General features: G+C 42.9%; 2 protein-coding genes across 5 annotated transcripts in view; one reads left to right on the top strand and one right to left on the bottom strand.

Annotated features, from left to right (window-relative positions):
- LOC131681288 (potassium voltage-gated channel protein Shaw-like) overlaps positions 1-16,090 on the top strand; it is a 232,776-nt gene that overhangs the window by 56,455 nt on the left and 160,231 nt on the right. The gene's annotated exons all lie outside the window — the stretch shown is intronic.
- Positions 6,392-11,773, bottom strand: LOC131679331 (uncharacterized). Its single transcript, XM_058960040.1, has one exon. It carries the CDS (start codon positions 11,771-11,773, stop codon positions 6,392-6,394), a length of 5,382 nt encoding a protein of 1,793 aa, XP_058816023.1.

Here is a 16,090-nt window from a genome sequence, read left to right as displayed (position 1 = left end):
ACACGTACGTTCAACAACTGCTCACGTAGCGCGAATCTATGATTTAGGAGAGAATGAAAAGTTAATCAACCGCACAATCTCCTCAATTATTGTCAATCTTACCAACATTCAAGTAAGCCAGTCTCCCCTACAGCACCGATTCGCACAGCATAATGGAGACGGATGGTCGATTGAAGTCATGAATCATTCATCATCCTCTCGCTGCGACGCTCTGTGATACCCCTTGCGGGTGGTCGTTGTCGTTGAGCTTTGCCTGGGTTGAAGTTGGTTCGGTGTCCTGCGGGAATATCTTGCTCGTTGGATGAGTTCTGTTCGTTTCAGTTTCTCATAAATTACCGCCGGGTGTAGTAGCTCTTCTCTATTCCACCACTGTCTGCCACCGGCAAGTGGAAGTAAACTCGGCAAATTGAAAAAGTTGAGCACGTCGAGTGTGTGCTGGCTGAAAATCTGGCTGGCAGGTGGTGTTCATCCTACACACCCACACAACCCCGGTCGGTAGAACGATGGATGGCAGGTGGGTCCAGAGTAAGGTAAAACAATCCCGACAGAAGCAGACAGCCATGTAATGGTTCCTCGGCGCATATGGTGAATGTTGGGGGTAATTTTACACTTTCCGAATTGGAGCTTTCCGGGCTGACGTGATGTATGGGTAAGAGTTTGTCATTGCTCTTTATCTCTGGGAACTTTTTTCACCTTTGTTAATTGCAGGTGCAAAATTTCAGCACAAAACCAAGATGAGTGTGGAATGAACAGATTAGTACTCCTCAAACTTACAAATTCGAGCAGTTGTGTCGTTAGGTTTTGGTGCTGAGAGAAAAGCGACAAGTGTAACACGATTATTGCCGTTTTTGCTTCGCCCAAAAACTGAGTCAGGTTTCCAGCACTGTCAGTTTAGTATAGTTGTGGTTAGAACCAGAGTCATTTAGCCTCAAGCAAAAACCACATAAGAATGGCAAGTCTTCTTTTGTCAAATATCAAATTTAAAAGAGACGTATAAAGAAATAGAGCAACCAGAGTTGGAAAAAATCGCTTGATTACCGGCACTGTTCACTAAATCTCGTTTAGTGTTTTCGTTTTCTTTACAGTGTGTGCGGTTTGGCAGCTAATTAGGTTTCAACAGTGGGACGATAATCAAACCGAGTTTCATCTTTCGTCGTCTTTAGCTTGTGCACTTCAGATGTGTTATATTCTTGCAGCTGTATCTTCTCGTTCGTTCGTTCTGCCCACATCGTCGATGAAGTACCGCTATTTTCTGGTGCGCTAGAAAAACGTGGGACGCGATCGTCCCAGCAAAAAAAAAATTGGAGGCACGAAAATGAAGCGCCGAAAGAAGCCGGATACATCTTTAGATTATGCACAATGCCGGATTTTGAGCAACAGTCGAACAACACCATTTTAGGTTGCCTATTTTGTCTGAAAATCACAAATTAACCCCGAGCTGGCAGAGAAGAGGTGTTAGATTGACGGTATTACGCATGAGTTAGCAAGCTGGCTCGTACCAAACGAGCTCAAACCGTCGTTTTCTGATCATAAGTACATCGTCTTTGATCATATAAAGGTCTCGCTAGATATCGTTGCATATCGAAATGGCCGGCGCTTCGATCGTCCAGCAATCGCTATACGGGACTTGTGTGAAAACTTTGATACAAAGATGACTCACGCATGCAAACCTGTAAGTTTACATTGGTTTTTCGGGAAAGTTTATTCTTGCTTATTAGTGTGGGGCATTGTTATATGGAAAAACGTAATCATAACCACATCAACCGAGCACAGCACTTTTTTGGTACTTTTTGGGGTCCCAAATAACTGTGCAAAATTTGGGATCGATTGGTTTTGACCCGGCGTAGCGCATTGCGTTTGAAATTTGTATAGAAATTAGTATGGGAAAACCTACTTTTTTGTATTTTTAATTCTACAGACTACAACTCTTTCTGCAGTATGCCAACAAATAGATAGAAGTGTACTCCAGGATATGCTGAACAACTTTGCCGAAGGATGTATGATATTAGAATGTCTCTAAACCAAGTTATAGCTGTTCAAAATTCGATACATCGAATTAAATGCCAAAAATCATTTTTATTGCCAACACTGCGGGTGTACCAATGATATTTCATATAGCATTCCAAAATAACATCATATATTTTATATTTACCACATTGGTATGTTTGGATGAATTATTCAAAAGTCTTAGCTCAATTTCATTAGCGTAGGTAGTTGAGCAAGAGGGCGTAGTGAGGGGTGGGGGGGGGGCTTTAATATGTAGAAATTCGAACCTAAATATTGCTATGTTCAGATGAATTATTTCAAAACATTTACACAATGTCCTACGCATAATAGTAACGATGAAATAAGACATAATATATCCCTTTTCCTTGACTATTATCAATAGAAGTTAAAGTTACAGACTGAATCAACTGAGGTCGAGTTGATATGTCAGAGGATTACATTAATTTTATTTTGTTTTAATACTCATTATGATATAATTGCATTCTCATTTCGATGCTATTCGATCACGAGGCGTGAAGCTAATTTCTGGATTTCAACATGAAACCCACCAGATCCGTAGTTCAACAGCAATTTTTGCTTCAGGTGATCGAACGGCATCGAAATGAGCATGCTATCAAATCATAATGAGTATTAAACCAAAATAAAATTAATGCAATCCTCTCACATATAAACTCGACCTCAGTTGGTTGTCTGTAACGTTAACTTCTATTGATAAAAGTCAAGGAAAAGAGATACATTAGGTCTTATTTAATCATTACTATTATGCGTTGGACACTGTGTAAACGTTTTGAAATAATTCATCTGAACATTCCAATATTTCAGTTCGAATTTGTACATATTAAAGTCCCCCCCCCCTCACCCCTCACTACGCCCTCTTGCTCAACTACCTACGCTCATGAAATTGAGCTAAGAGTTTTGAATAATTCATCCAAACATACCAATGTGGTAAATATAAAATATATGATGTTATTTTGGAATGCTATATGAAATATCATTGGTACACCCGCAGTGTTGGCAATAAAAATGATTTTTGGCATTTAATTCGATGTATCGAATTTTGAACAGCTATAACTTGGTTTAGAGACATTCTAATATCATACATCCTTCGGCAAAGTTGTTCAGCATTTCCTGGAGTACACTTCTATCTATTTGTTGGCATACTGCAGAAAGAGTTGTAGTCTGTAGAATTAAAAATACAAAAAAGTACGTTTTCCCATACTAATTTCCATACAAATTTCAAACGCAATGCGCTACGCGGGGTCAAAACCAATCGACCCCAAATTTTGCACAGTTATTTGGGACCCTAAATGGAACCAAAAAAGTACTGTGCTGAAAAAACGATGATTTTGCCCCACCCTAGCTTATATGTCTGTTCTCTGCGGGGGAAGTCTACTACTACCGTTTTACACAATGTTAGCTAGAACATTGAAAAAAGCTTTTTTGCATAAGTAATCAAGTTTAGGATTTTTTCTTAATATTGAAAACAGGGATGCCAGGTGAAATTTGTAAAATCTGTGCGCGGCCCATTTAAAAATCTGTGAAAATCTATGCTAAGGAAAACGTACAAATGTCTCAATACAAAATGTGGCTGCCGGAAAAAGTCTGTATGTGTGTGTATTAGAGTGACTCGAACATGACATTTTTCAGCACAGCACTTTGTGAGTTCCTTTTATGATCCCAAACGCCTGTGCAAAGTTTGGGTTGCTTCCCGGGTTTGCGCATTGCGCTCAAAGTTTGTATGGGATTTTATATGGAGAAATCGATTATTTTGCATTTATGTTAATAAAGATCCGTATTTCATTCACTATGAAAAACCAGCTTTATAAAACTACAGTTCAAACCTTGGTTAACAACTTTGTCAAAGACGGTAACTAGCTACATGTTTCAAAAAATAGTTATAACGATTTTAAAACTTCCTAATGCAGAAATTCATTATTTCTTCGAACACTATCAGTACACCACGACACCGATACTTTAAACTTAAAGACTTGGTACCTTTAAATGAAATGTTTAGAATGAATTGCTGAATAACATAGACGTAGTCAGAAAATGAAGATAAGAGGAGGGGGTGGCTTGTGTACTCCCCAGTTCCCTTTTTGGATAGTTTAGTATAACATAAGGAGCACATCTTCAACGCAGGTTTATACCACCGAATTAAAAAGTAAATTTACGTGTTTGAGTGCTACTATTTAAGGGCTCTACTGTTATCTCATTTAAAATGGTAAAACGGTTTATAAGTTTTACATATTTTAAAACCCTATTTCTTAGCCGTTTAGAGTCAGAAAAAAAATGCATATGCTTAGATTCATTGAAGTCTCGGAATCATTTCTATTGAAGTTTTCATTCGAGAATCTAGGAACGAAACCAGGATAGTTACTTCAAACAAGCCTTTTTGTGATGAAATTGAGTTAGGTTCACGCAAAACATAAATGATCCTGGTGAACCAGAAATATACTTCAGGTTAGAACCCAACGCGATTTCCAGACCTGAGTTAGTTTTGCCTCAAGCAAAAACAACACATAAATTTGTAGGTGTAAATCCTAAATATTGTAAATGTTATTTTCCACAATAAAGTTTGTAGTATGATTCATATTTGGATCTATCAAAATATAAAGAAAGTTTAGTCGTTGACAGTTACAAGGACGTAATGATTCTTTGTCTTAAACAAAACATTCTAAAACAGGCATGGGGACTCCATTGGGGAGTGTTCGCGCGCGCAAGTCTGGATTCTTCGGACACTTCTAAACACTTTCAATTTTATAAACGAAAAAATACACTTTATTGCGCGAACTAAAAAACGTATTTTTTGGCGAACGAAAGACGTGTGTATCACGCGACGGTTTATTGGATCTGATTTGATCTTCTATGTACATGGTACAGCTGACCGGCTATCGTGAGAAGTACGAAGCAAAAGGCCTATTCGCACCTCTTCGAATTACTATCTGCTCTCGTGAAGCGAGACAGCCCAAGAATAACCGTGGTTAGGAATGAGATCGCACTGATCGCAGATTGTGGATCGTATTGGGGGTGTTCAAGATTCCCTGAGATTTTAATTCCTTTCTCGCTCGATCATATGCCGGCCGCCTTGGAATCTACTAGATTGCAATACTATAGCTATCCTATTCTGCCTACTTCTATATGAATTCAATATTATGGTTTGATAATTTTTGCTTACAACTAGTTCAAAGATAATATATAATGTGTTTGGTTCTGTTGATGTTTCTGGTACCGTCAACCTTGACCGAATTTCAACGTTCATTATATACTGCTGCTGCTGCTGAGGTCTGCATCTGACCTATATATGGTGATTTTGCTATTCTGCTTCCTGGATGACCTTGACACAGATAAACAGCTGATGTTGTGTCTGGCTGTCGATCGTGTGTTTTGACTGCTGGTCGCTAGTACTGGTTCGGCTGCTGCTACGTTGACAATGTGCATGTCTACTGGATTGGAACTGCTGCGTGTATTTGATCGCCGCTTGCTCGCGGGTAACAAACATCTTGGTGCATCATCGGTGGTGATTAACTGTGCTGGATTATCTCGTTGATCTGCTTTCAGGTATGATTGATGGACCGGTGGACTTGCAGGATGGACATCGGATTGAACAGCGGGTCTGAGCCGCCGACTGGCTGGTGGAATGATGTTGGTGGGCGTCTGATTCAGCAGGCCTGTGCCGCCGACTGGCTGACTGGTTGTCTTCGATGGTGGTGATATGCTGGAACATACATAGGGAACTTTTTAAGAGGAAAATGATTACAATAAAAAGACTTCCCTGGAACGGAGGCCCCTTGGCCTCCGCAATCGCCCTTTGGCGACGACGACCTGCATCTGTTTTTGTGATTTCTTCAGGTGACATTCCTTGGCATCTCTGAGATATACTAGGGTGCAGATCCATCTACGACGACTGCGACGAAGCCGCTACGTTGGTGAGACCGACTGGCGAGCTGGCCATGCCCGCTGACGATCGCGGCGTAGGGCGGGAAGGTTGAAGTGCGCACTTCCTCCTTCGAAAACGAATTTGATGATGTACCTCGAAATAGCCAAGCGTGTTTCTTGAATTAGAAGTTTGTTCGAACGAAGCGCGGCCGTGAGCACGCGCAGGCGCTGAGCGCCGATGTGGTTGACAGATCAACCGTACTGGAACTTTCTCGTACAAACAGATGCAGCATGCATGCAATATAAACCACCACCGAAACAACACAGTTACCTTAACTGATGATGAACAGCTTGAATAAGCGTTCGGAGCAACGGGAATACCGGAAGCTCAAGGATCAAGACGGAATGTGACTGGGAAAAAGACATTTCATTAGCTTTTTGAAATTCAAAGAAATACAAAACTTAACTGGTGTGCGGAGGCCTCCTGGCCTCCGCCGATGAAGGAGTCCTAGTCCTCCTCGGTTGGTAAAGAAATATTATCGCGGATGGGTAGCACGCATATCTTCGAGATTGCTCGTTGGTAGCTACCATCCTTTGTTCGTACTTTAACCACTCGTACATTCCCATCTGGACCAGTTTGAATCTCCGTCACACGCGCTAGGTGCCATTTCAACGGAGGTAAATTTTCTTCTTTGAGAACAACCATAGTGCCCACACGTATGTTGTCTCTTTGGCGTGTCCACTTCGTCCTATTGTGCAGATTCGACAAATACTGCGTCGACCATTTTTTCCACAGAACCTGTGTGAATCGCTGTGCCTTTTGCCAGGCGGACAGCCGATTTTCCGGGATCTCTCCAAGATCTGGTTCCGGAATTGCCATTAAGGGTCGCTGTATTAGAAAATGTCCTGGTGTCAGAGCTTCAAAATCGTCTGGGTCGTTGCTAACGGGGGTGAGCGGTCGTGAGTTCAGAATCGCCTCAATCTGACTCAAGACTGTCTGCATTTCGTCGTACACCAAGGTATGCAAGCCAATCGTACGTTTGAAGAGTGTCTTAAACGATTTGACAGCGGATTCCCATAGCCCGCCGAAGTTAGGAGAACGTGCTGGAATGAACCGAATCTCAATTCTGTCGTCTGCCGCCTCCTTTGCGACAGTGTTCTGGAACTGTTGGTTGTGAAACAGCTTGCGAAGTTCATCCAGCTCTCGTTTTGCACCAACAAAATTCTTTGCGTTGTCACACATTATCAGCTCGGGTTTTCCACGTCGAGCCGAGAAGCGCTTCAACGATGCTAGGAAGGCCTGCGTCGTAAGATCCGCGGCTATCTCTAAGTGTATCGCCTTGGTAGTAAGGCAAATGTAGACTGCGACGAAACATTTTACAGGCCGGCAACGACGATGTGGATAGACCACTGAAAATGGTCCGCAGTAATCAACTCCGACTCTTTGAAACGGCGAACAGGGAGTTACTCTTTCAGCCGGGAGATCAGCCATAATCTGGTCATGAACCTTTGGTCGAACTCGAAAACAAGCGACGCACTCGTGGATTACCTGTCGCACCAAGTTCCTGGTGTACACTGGCCAGAATCGCTCTCGCATTGCCGAAATTAACAGCTGCTGTCCCGCATGAAATAGTTTCCGATGGTAGTGAGTAACTACGATTTTCGTCAGCGGGTGATGTGGGTCGAGAATGTACGGATGCTTGCGATTCGGTGAAACTGATGCATGTCGTAACCGGCCGCCAACACACATCATGCCTTCATTGAGAATCGGCTTTAGTGATACAATGCGCGACGAGTCCCGCACGTGGGTTCGCTTGGACAAATCAGCAAGTTCTTGTGGAAAGCTTTCTTCTTGCGCAAGCCGAACCAATGCTCGCAGTGCATCGTCGAGCTCAGACGATGTGATCGGCCCATACCTTCTACAGTTGCGGTTGAAAGCTTGTGCGTTGAACCGGAAACGGCGAATAAAAGCCGTAATGCGAACTAACTCCGACAGTGACGATCGTAGGTTGAAGATCTCACTGGGAGTGCTTGACTGAAGGACTAACGTGATGGTTTTCTCCTCCAAGTCAGCTGATGCAATGTCTTCTTCTCTAATCTGGCGGGGCTGAGGGCGATAGGCTTCTTCCAATAGCAACCAGCGAGGTCCGTCAAACCAAACATATTGGTACTGAAGCTGTGCTGGGATCATCCCACGCGAGACTAAGTCTGCTGGATTTTCTACACCTGCGACGTGATTCCAGGTACCTTCCTTCGTGATATGCTGGATCTCGGAGACTCGATTAGCGACGAATTGCTTCCATCTTGATGGCGATGACGAAAGCCAGCACTTAACGATCATCGAGTCCGTCCAAAAGAATGATCTAACGGAGATGCGGAGACTTTGTACGACCTTTTCGTACAAGTGAGCGAGCAACAGTGCTGACGACAATTCCAAGCGAGGTATGGACTGCCTTTTCTTTTTCTTCTTCAGGTTTTCAAGTGGAGCAACCCGCGATTTGGATGTCAACAGCCGCACTGATACAGATCCAGTCTCTGTAACTGTCCTAATATAAATACAGGCTCCGTAAGCTGCTTCAGAGGCGTCACAAAACCCATGTAGCTCCTCTGCTACAATGTTGCTAGATATTCCAACCCACCGAGGAACAGAGAGGCTATCCAAACCAGCAAGGTTTCTCCGATACTCTTGCCAGTATTCCTGTAGCTCTGGCAGGAGAGGTTCATCCCAAGAACACTCTTGTTTCCATAAATCTTGGATGAATATTTTTGCTTGAATAATAACAGGCCCCACGATGCCTAATGGGTCAAACAGTCGGGAGACGTCTGAGAGCACTATTCGTTTGGTGATTACAGCCGCGGAGTTCCAGGTTGGAATAGTGAATCGAAAGCTGTCCGTACTGGGTTCCCACACAAGTCCTAGCGTTTTGATGGTTGAACTAGACGAATCTAACTCTAGGATCGACCGATCGTCCCTCAACTGCTCAGGCACGTTCTGTAGGAGCTCCTTACTGTTGGAATTCCACTTGCGAAGTGAAAATCCTGCTGACTGTAAAAGCTCGACCAGCTGTTGGATCAACTTCCTTCCATCCTTCACGTCGTCTACACCTGAGAGCATATCGTCCACGTAGAAGTCCTGCTTGAGCACCTTAGCAGCATCTGGATGCGTTTCTTCTCCTTCATCGGCTAAACTTTGCAGGCATTTTGTGGCCAGATAAGGCGCAGACGCGGTACCGTACGTAACGGTCGTCAATTCGAAAGTACGGATTGGCTCTTCGATAGAATCTCTCCACAAGATCCGTTGTAGCGGTTGATCCGTTTCCTGAACTCGAACCATTCGGTACATCTTGGCGATGTCGGCTGCTATTGCAAATCGGTGGATACGGAAGCGTAACGTGATACTGAGGAGGTCTTCCTGAACAACGGGACCGACCATCAAGCCGTCGTTCAAAGAAATGCCCGTAGATGTTCGACAAGAGCCATCAAAAACTACTCGGAGTTTCGTGGTGGTACTGTCCGGCTTTAGAACAGCGTGGTGCGGTAAATAAAATGTCTTTCCTGCGGCGGTATCATCGATGACCTCTTTCATGTGGCCGAGAGTTTGGTATTCGTGTATAAACTGGGAATACAGCGTCTTCAGGTCTGGGTTAGCTGCAAATCGTCGTTCGAGTCCCATGAACCGTTTGAGAGCAGTTGCCCTTGAATCTCCCAATTTGCTGATAACGTATTCCTTCTTTGGCAGGGCCACAACAAATCTGCCATTCTCGTCTCTTACTGTAGTCTCCTTGAAAAACTGTTCGCAGGTGGTTTCTTCGACGGAATTGGTGCTGGCGGTTCGACAGGTCTCCAATTCCCAAAATCTGGTGAGCTGCTCTTCGAGTTCCGCCGTCGAGCACACGTGAACCAGTGAACATCGCTCGCTATTTGTACTGTTGGGAACTCTTCCCGAGACTATCCACCCAAACACCGTATTCTGCAGAGTCGGTCCTGATGGTGTAGCCTTTTGTCGTTCATCTTTCAGCAAGTCCATGTAATATTCAGCTCCGATAATCAAATCGACCGGACCAGGCTCGTGAAAACTGGGATCGGCTATCAACGTCGAATCCGGAAGATCCCACTCGGCCGGATTGCAACTCGTCGTCGGAAGTAACACAGTCAGCTTTGGCAGCACATGGAACTGCATCTCTTCAGTGAATGGCGAAATGATCCTAGACCTAGGACCGACCTCTGCACTAACTAATTTGGTGGAAACCGATCGAGCTGATCCAATCCCTTGAACCGACAAATACGTAGGAGTCTCACGGAACTGTAGCTTGCTCGCAAAACTGGCAGTCATTAGACAGTGCTGGGAACACGAGTCTAGCAGAGCTCGTGCCAGCGTCGCTCTACCAAAACGATCTTTGATTGTAACGAGAGCGGTAGACAGAAGTATGTTGTGTGTAGGTGTGATGGGGAGTGCGACATAATTTTGACTTGTGGTGGGCGTGTTGGTGGCTGGAGGTGTGTTGTTTGTGCGCTGCGAGCTGGCAGTGGTGGTGTGTGTGTGTTGGTTCGAATTGTGTTGCTTAGCCTTTGGCGGTCGCGATTGCTCGTCTTGTGTCGGAGGTTTCGGCTGCGAGTGTGGAACGGAGGATCTGGATAGTCCATGCAGCATGGAATGGTGCTTCTGTTGACAATGACGGCAGACCCCTCTTTCGCAGGAATTTGCGTAATGTCCTGGACGCAGACAGTTTCGACACAGTCTGTGTTTAGCGACAGCCTCGACACGATCTGGAACGTTCATTCGTTGAAATGCAGAACACTGGAAAGCAGGATGCCACGATTCACTGCAGAATGCGCATCTGTTTGACGTTTTCACCACTGTGTGACAGACAGCTGGTTTCGAGGAACGATGATCGACGAAGTTGGATTTAGCAGGAGCCACTGACTGGAGTACACCACAATGATTGCGCAAGAAACCGAGCATAGCAGTATACGTGGGTACATCCTTTGAATTGTGATGAGTTTCCCACTGCCGCAGCGTGGCGGAATCGAGCTTAGAACACAACATGTATGCGAGAATGGTGCTCCACTCGGAGGTGTTTTGCCCAATCTTGTCCAGCATCTGAAGGTTTTTCTCAAACTCGCTAATGAGACTGTTGAGTTTTTCATAGCTCTCTCTCTTGAGCCCTTCTGTAGCGAAAAGTGCGTCTAGATGAGCCTTCACAATCAACTTCTTGTTTTCATAACGATTCGCTAACATTTCCCACGCAACGTTGTAGTTTACGGCTGACAAGCCCACAGAACTAATCTCCTGCAATGCGTCTCCTGATAACGATGATCTCAAGTAGGTGAAACGGTCCATGTCGGTCAACTGAGGATTGTTGTGAATGAGGCTTTGAAAGGTGTCACGAACGGTTACCCACTCGAAGATCTTACCACTGAACGACGGTAAACGGATTTCAGGTAGCTTCACTTTTGAAAATGTCGGCGTTGGGTGCACACCGAAAACATCATCTCCTGCAATTGACGAATGGGGACCTCTTTGTGATGGTGGCGTTGGTGGGGGTAGGAAATGTGGTAGCAAAGTCACAAGCGCCGCCTTCAGTGCGTAGAATCGATCACGAAATTCCTGCATAATACGATCATTTTCATCGTCCATATGTTCCAACGCCTCCTGCTTCAAGTCTGGGTCAGATTTAGCATGTTTCTGGACCTCAACATCTTCCAGCAGCAACTCAAGCTTACTCCGAACCACAAGAAAATCCTTAAAATCTTCCTCAAGTCCATGCAGCCGAAGGTTCACTTGCCCGCTATCAGTCTCCTGGTCGTATTTCTGGAGAAAATGTTGCACGCTGTCGAAAGCCTTCACTATCTGGTGCTCCCGCTTACGAAGAGATCTAAGTTCTGCCATTTTGAATCACTGCACTTGGCCTGCACTCACCACCCGTTCACAAAATTCAAACCGTTTAATTGAAACAGCCACTGCACTCTTTAAAAATAAATTGACTGATCGACTCGACGTTCCACACTATTAATTCGCGAAACCGAAAATTGACAGAAAAGCCAAACTGCAACAGAGGGAAACCAGACGGGAGGAAAGCAACAGGCGAAAAATCCAGCGGAACTTTCGAGACCAACTTTTATCAGGGACACACTTGCCAAAAACAAAATGCTCGCATAATCTTAATTATTTATTTTCCAGCCAACACAACATAACATGCGCCACATGCAAATGCGCCACCACACAAATATCATGCGCTATACTCCCTTTAATTCCGCTCGGAATCCCCGTCCGGGATAAATCTGCCGTTGCACGATGACCGCCTAATTGTTGTCGCCGCTGAATAGCTGCTGCAGAAACACGCGCTCCGATCCGCGATGGCGCCGAAGTCTTCTCACGATGGCATCAACTAGCGTCGAAAATGGTGATGCTCTTCTTCGCGCACTATCACCAGCCGCTTACCATGTCACTTGGCGGTCTTCGCATAGGGGTCAATGCCCGCTTGTAAAGTTCACTGACCGCACTTCAATCACGGAGATTGTCCACCGTTTCTAAACTGTCTTTTAGAAAGTGTCCGAGAACCACTTCACTGGATCGAAATCCGGCTCGAAGGACCAATGTTCGCGCGCGCAAGTCTGGATTCTTCGGACACTTCTAAACACTTTCAATTTTATAAACGAAAAAATACACTTTATTGCGCGAACTAAAAAACGTATTTTTTGGCGAACGAAAGACGTGTGTATCACGCGACGGTTTATTGGATCTGATTTGATCTTCTATGTACATGGTACAGCTGACCGGCTATCGTGAGAAGTACGAAGCAAAAGGCCTATTCGCACCTCTTCGAATTACTATCTGCTCTCGTGAAGCGAGACAGCCCAAGAATAACCGTGGTTAGGAATGAGATCGCACTGATCGCAGATTGTGGATCGTATTGGGGGTGTTCAAGATTCCCTGAGATTTTAATTCCTTTCTCGCTCGATCAGGGAGTACACAAGCCCTTCCCCTCTTCTTTTCATTTTCTGACTACGTCTATGTTTTTTAGCAATTCATTCTGAACATTTCATTCAAAGGTACCAAGTCTCCGCGATGAATATATTCTCATTTATCTAAGTTTTTAATGTCGATGTCGGTGGTGCACCGGCAGTGTTGGAAAAAGTAATCAATTTCTGCATTTGGATTAAGCCATAAGTTTTCAAATCATTATAACTATTTTTTGAAAACTCGTAGCTAGTTACGGTCTTCGACAAAGTTGTCATATTCAGTGAAATAGGAATCTTTATTAACGTAAATGCAAAATAATTGATTTCCCCATATAAAATCCCATGCAAACTTTGAACGCAATGCGCAAACCCGGGGAGCAACCAACCGCTACCAAATTTTGCACAAGCATTTGGGACCACAAAAGGATCTCAAAAAGTGCTGTTTCCGCTAGTTTAAATCATTTTGAAGTTTTCCCATATAACCACGTGCCACTCGAGTGTGTAATAATGTCACTCATTTTTCTCAGTGATGGCTGGACTGATTTGCCCAAATGAAAGGTGCAACCTTCCCATAGGCTGCTATTGAATTTTGGATCGATCGGAATTCTGGTTCCGGAATTATGGGTTTAAGAGTGCGGCCACACAGAAATTTCTCATATAAACTATAGGAAAAATTTAAAAAAAGAATTTTTATTTTTGATGCTAAATGTGTTGAAGGTGCATGAAACGTCGAGATTTGATGCAAAGTCGAAAAATTCACTTTTTTGTATTTTGGCACATTTTTGCCTTTCTCATATAGAAAGGTTATGCAATCACTCTGAAAAACGTCAACCTAATCCCGGCCAAATTTTTTTTTTCGACTCGCATAAGGTTTCTGGATTTTAACAGGGGCGTAGTTAATGGTTTACGGAGAGGGGTTACACCCCCCCCCTCTACTCTTCAATCTCCTCCCTTTAAAATCCACTTAAATCACCCCTCAGACCATCACCCCATCCAGCCCTAGCACCCCTCCCTCTCAACCCCATCATCTTTAAACCACATCTATATCATAAAGTATACCAAATTAAGCTGGGGAGTCGTTCGTTCGTGGGACTTTCGCCCTCCTCACATACCCACATACGCATGACAAAATGAGTTAGCAAGCAGATAACATTGATATAATGCTGAGAAGGGCACAATGGCACCGCCAGGTGGATTAAGACAGGTTTTTTTTATTTTTTGCGCGAGGAAAAAATTGAGAAATCTGTGCTAATCTGTGCATTGTAGAAGAAAACTGTGGAAATTTGTGCAGTTTTAGAAATCTTTGCAGCATTCTGAAAATCTGTGAAATACAGACTAATCTGTGCACCTGGCATCCCTGCCTACAATCTACTGACATCTCCACTAGCTGGAAAGAAGCACTACGCCTCCAAGCGCTCATATTGTGAACTATTCGAAAAGTTTTCGACTAGCCATCTACATGTGGACAGCCCAAACTAGAATTGCCACAGTAAAAAAAAGTAGCAATTCTAATTGGGTAATAGATCCGAATGATATAGTTTTAACTATAAAGCGTCGAATGAATTGTTATACCAAATCATTGAATTCGTTAGAAACCAGAAACCCTTAGTTAGAAACCAGAACGTCTGTCCTTCAATGGTGTAGTAAGTAGCTATTGGGAGGATACAGCAACAGTTACACTAGTAGCAATAGTTGAACTATTTATGCACCTATTCCCAATTTAGACTGTTATGAAATTTGGCAATTAAAGAATTCCCTCGAAAAGATTTCATTTTCCCGGAATAAATAAGACCCTATCAATACAAATTGTTAATAACTAGTACTGTCACAGAAATTATATTTCTAATTTCAGATAATTCAGTAAATTTTTAACTACAATTTTGATTCATTATCTGTTATGTGTTTCAACTTTCCACTGCACTGTACTTCCAATTGAGCTTACCATATGGATTTCAAATAATGACCGAAATGCGTGCATATCTAGCCAAACATGTCAAATGGTCCTAAGTGTAAATGACAGTTTTTTGTTTACTTTCTCTCTCCCTAATAACTCAGCCGTTTATACGTTTGTTCCCTAATTCTTAGCATAATATGCACGTCGAAATCAAAGTTTTTCAATAAATCCTGAAACAATATTGAAAAGTTTTATGATGACTCCGTAATAATCGAAAGAGACCATTTGACATGCCTTATGTTGAGAGTAAAATGCAAATCTTGATGCAAGTGCATTTTGAAACACAGTGCAGTGCCCAGTAGAATTAATATAGAAAATATCCGAACATTTTTACTTTCGCTAAAACGTACAAAACAGTTAGTCCCGAATGCACAGGGCAATTACAGTACTAATTAGGGTTTATTTCTAGCTCTAAAATACAATTTGTTTAGTGAGACCAGTATCTGGCTAATGAACCACAAATTCAGTACTATTATCAAATCATGAACAGTACTGTACTGTAATAAATAATACAATTACAGGATGGCTTACCCGAGATTTTTTGCTTCGTAGCATCATCATGTTTCTCCAATAAATTCTCCATATTTTCCAAATCCTTGGCGAATTTTTTAAAACCAGAAAGAAGAAAATCATTATACGACAGGGCGTAGATCATATTTCTAGGAAGTTATCCCAGGTGTAAATAAATTAGGATTCCCTACAGGTATTCAATAAAATGTGTACGATTATTCCTGGTTTCGATTTTTTACGCTGTCTCACCACAAGAACCCGGGAATTGAGTCCGAAATTCGCAATGATTTCTGAGTAGTTTCCAGCTCAAATACACCAACCTATTGAGGTGCAATCGTTTGTTGTATTTGTGCTAAAATGAAAACAATAATACGTTGTCTTGATTCTTATATTTTACCTGGTATATGTATATAATCGCTCCAGGTTCTAGCGAAGAATATGTACAGAAATATACACAAAACAGCAGGTCGACTGTAAAGGAAGAATACAACGAATTAGGTTTGTCTCAAAACTTCAATAAAAAAGTTTTAATGTGTAAGATTTGCAAATAGTTTTACTAACAATTGCGAAATTTGGAAGTTTTGTAGAACTTTGATTTCTTCGCGCCATTGGAAAAGATGAACGAAAAGGATGGCAGCTATCAATGTAATATATACAGGTGTGGCTAAGATGACGCTTTGGTATTCGTAAGATTAATCTTACCTGAGTGGTGTGAGTGATCTCAGAATAAATCGACTTGTTTTCGTCATACTGGTCGTTCCGCTCCATTGAATCGTGTGA

This window comes from Topomyia yanbarensis, chromosome 2 (assembly GCF_030247195.1).
Source record: "Topomyia yanbarensis strain Yona2022 chromosome 2, ASM3024719v1, whole genome shotgun sequence".
In the NCBI taxonomy this organism is placed as follows: Eukaryota; Metazoa; Arthropoda; class Insecta; order Diptera; family Culicidae; genus Topomyia; species Topomyia yanbarensis.
This window is presented reverse-complemented; position numbering and strand designations above follow the sequence as displayed.

What these genes read in the sequence shown, in the direction of transcription:
- LOC131679331 (XM_058960040.1), bottom strand. Translation starts at nt 11,773, where the DNA reads ATGGCAGAACTTAGATCTCTTCGTAAGCGGGAGCACCAGATAGTGAAG.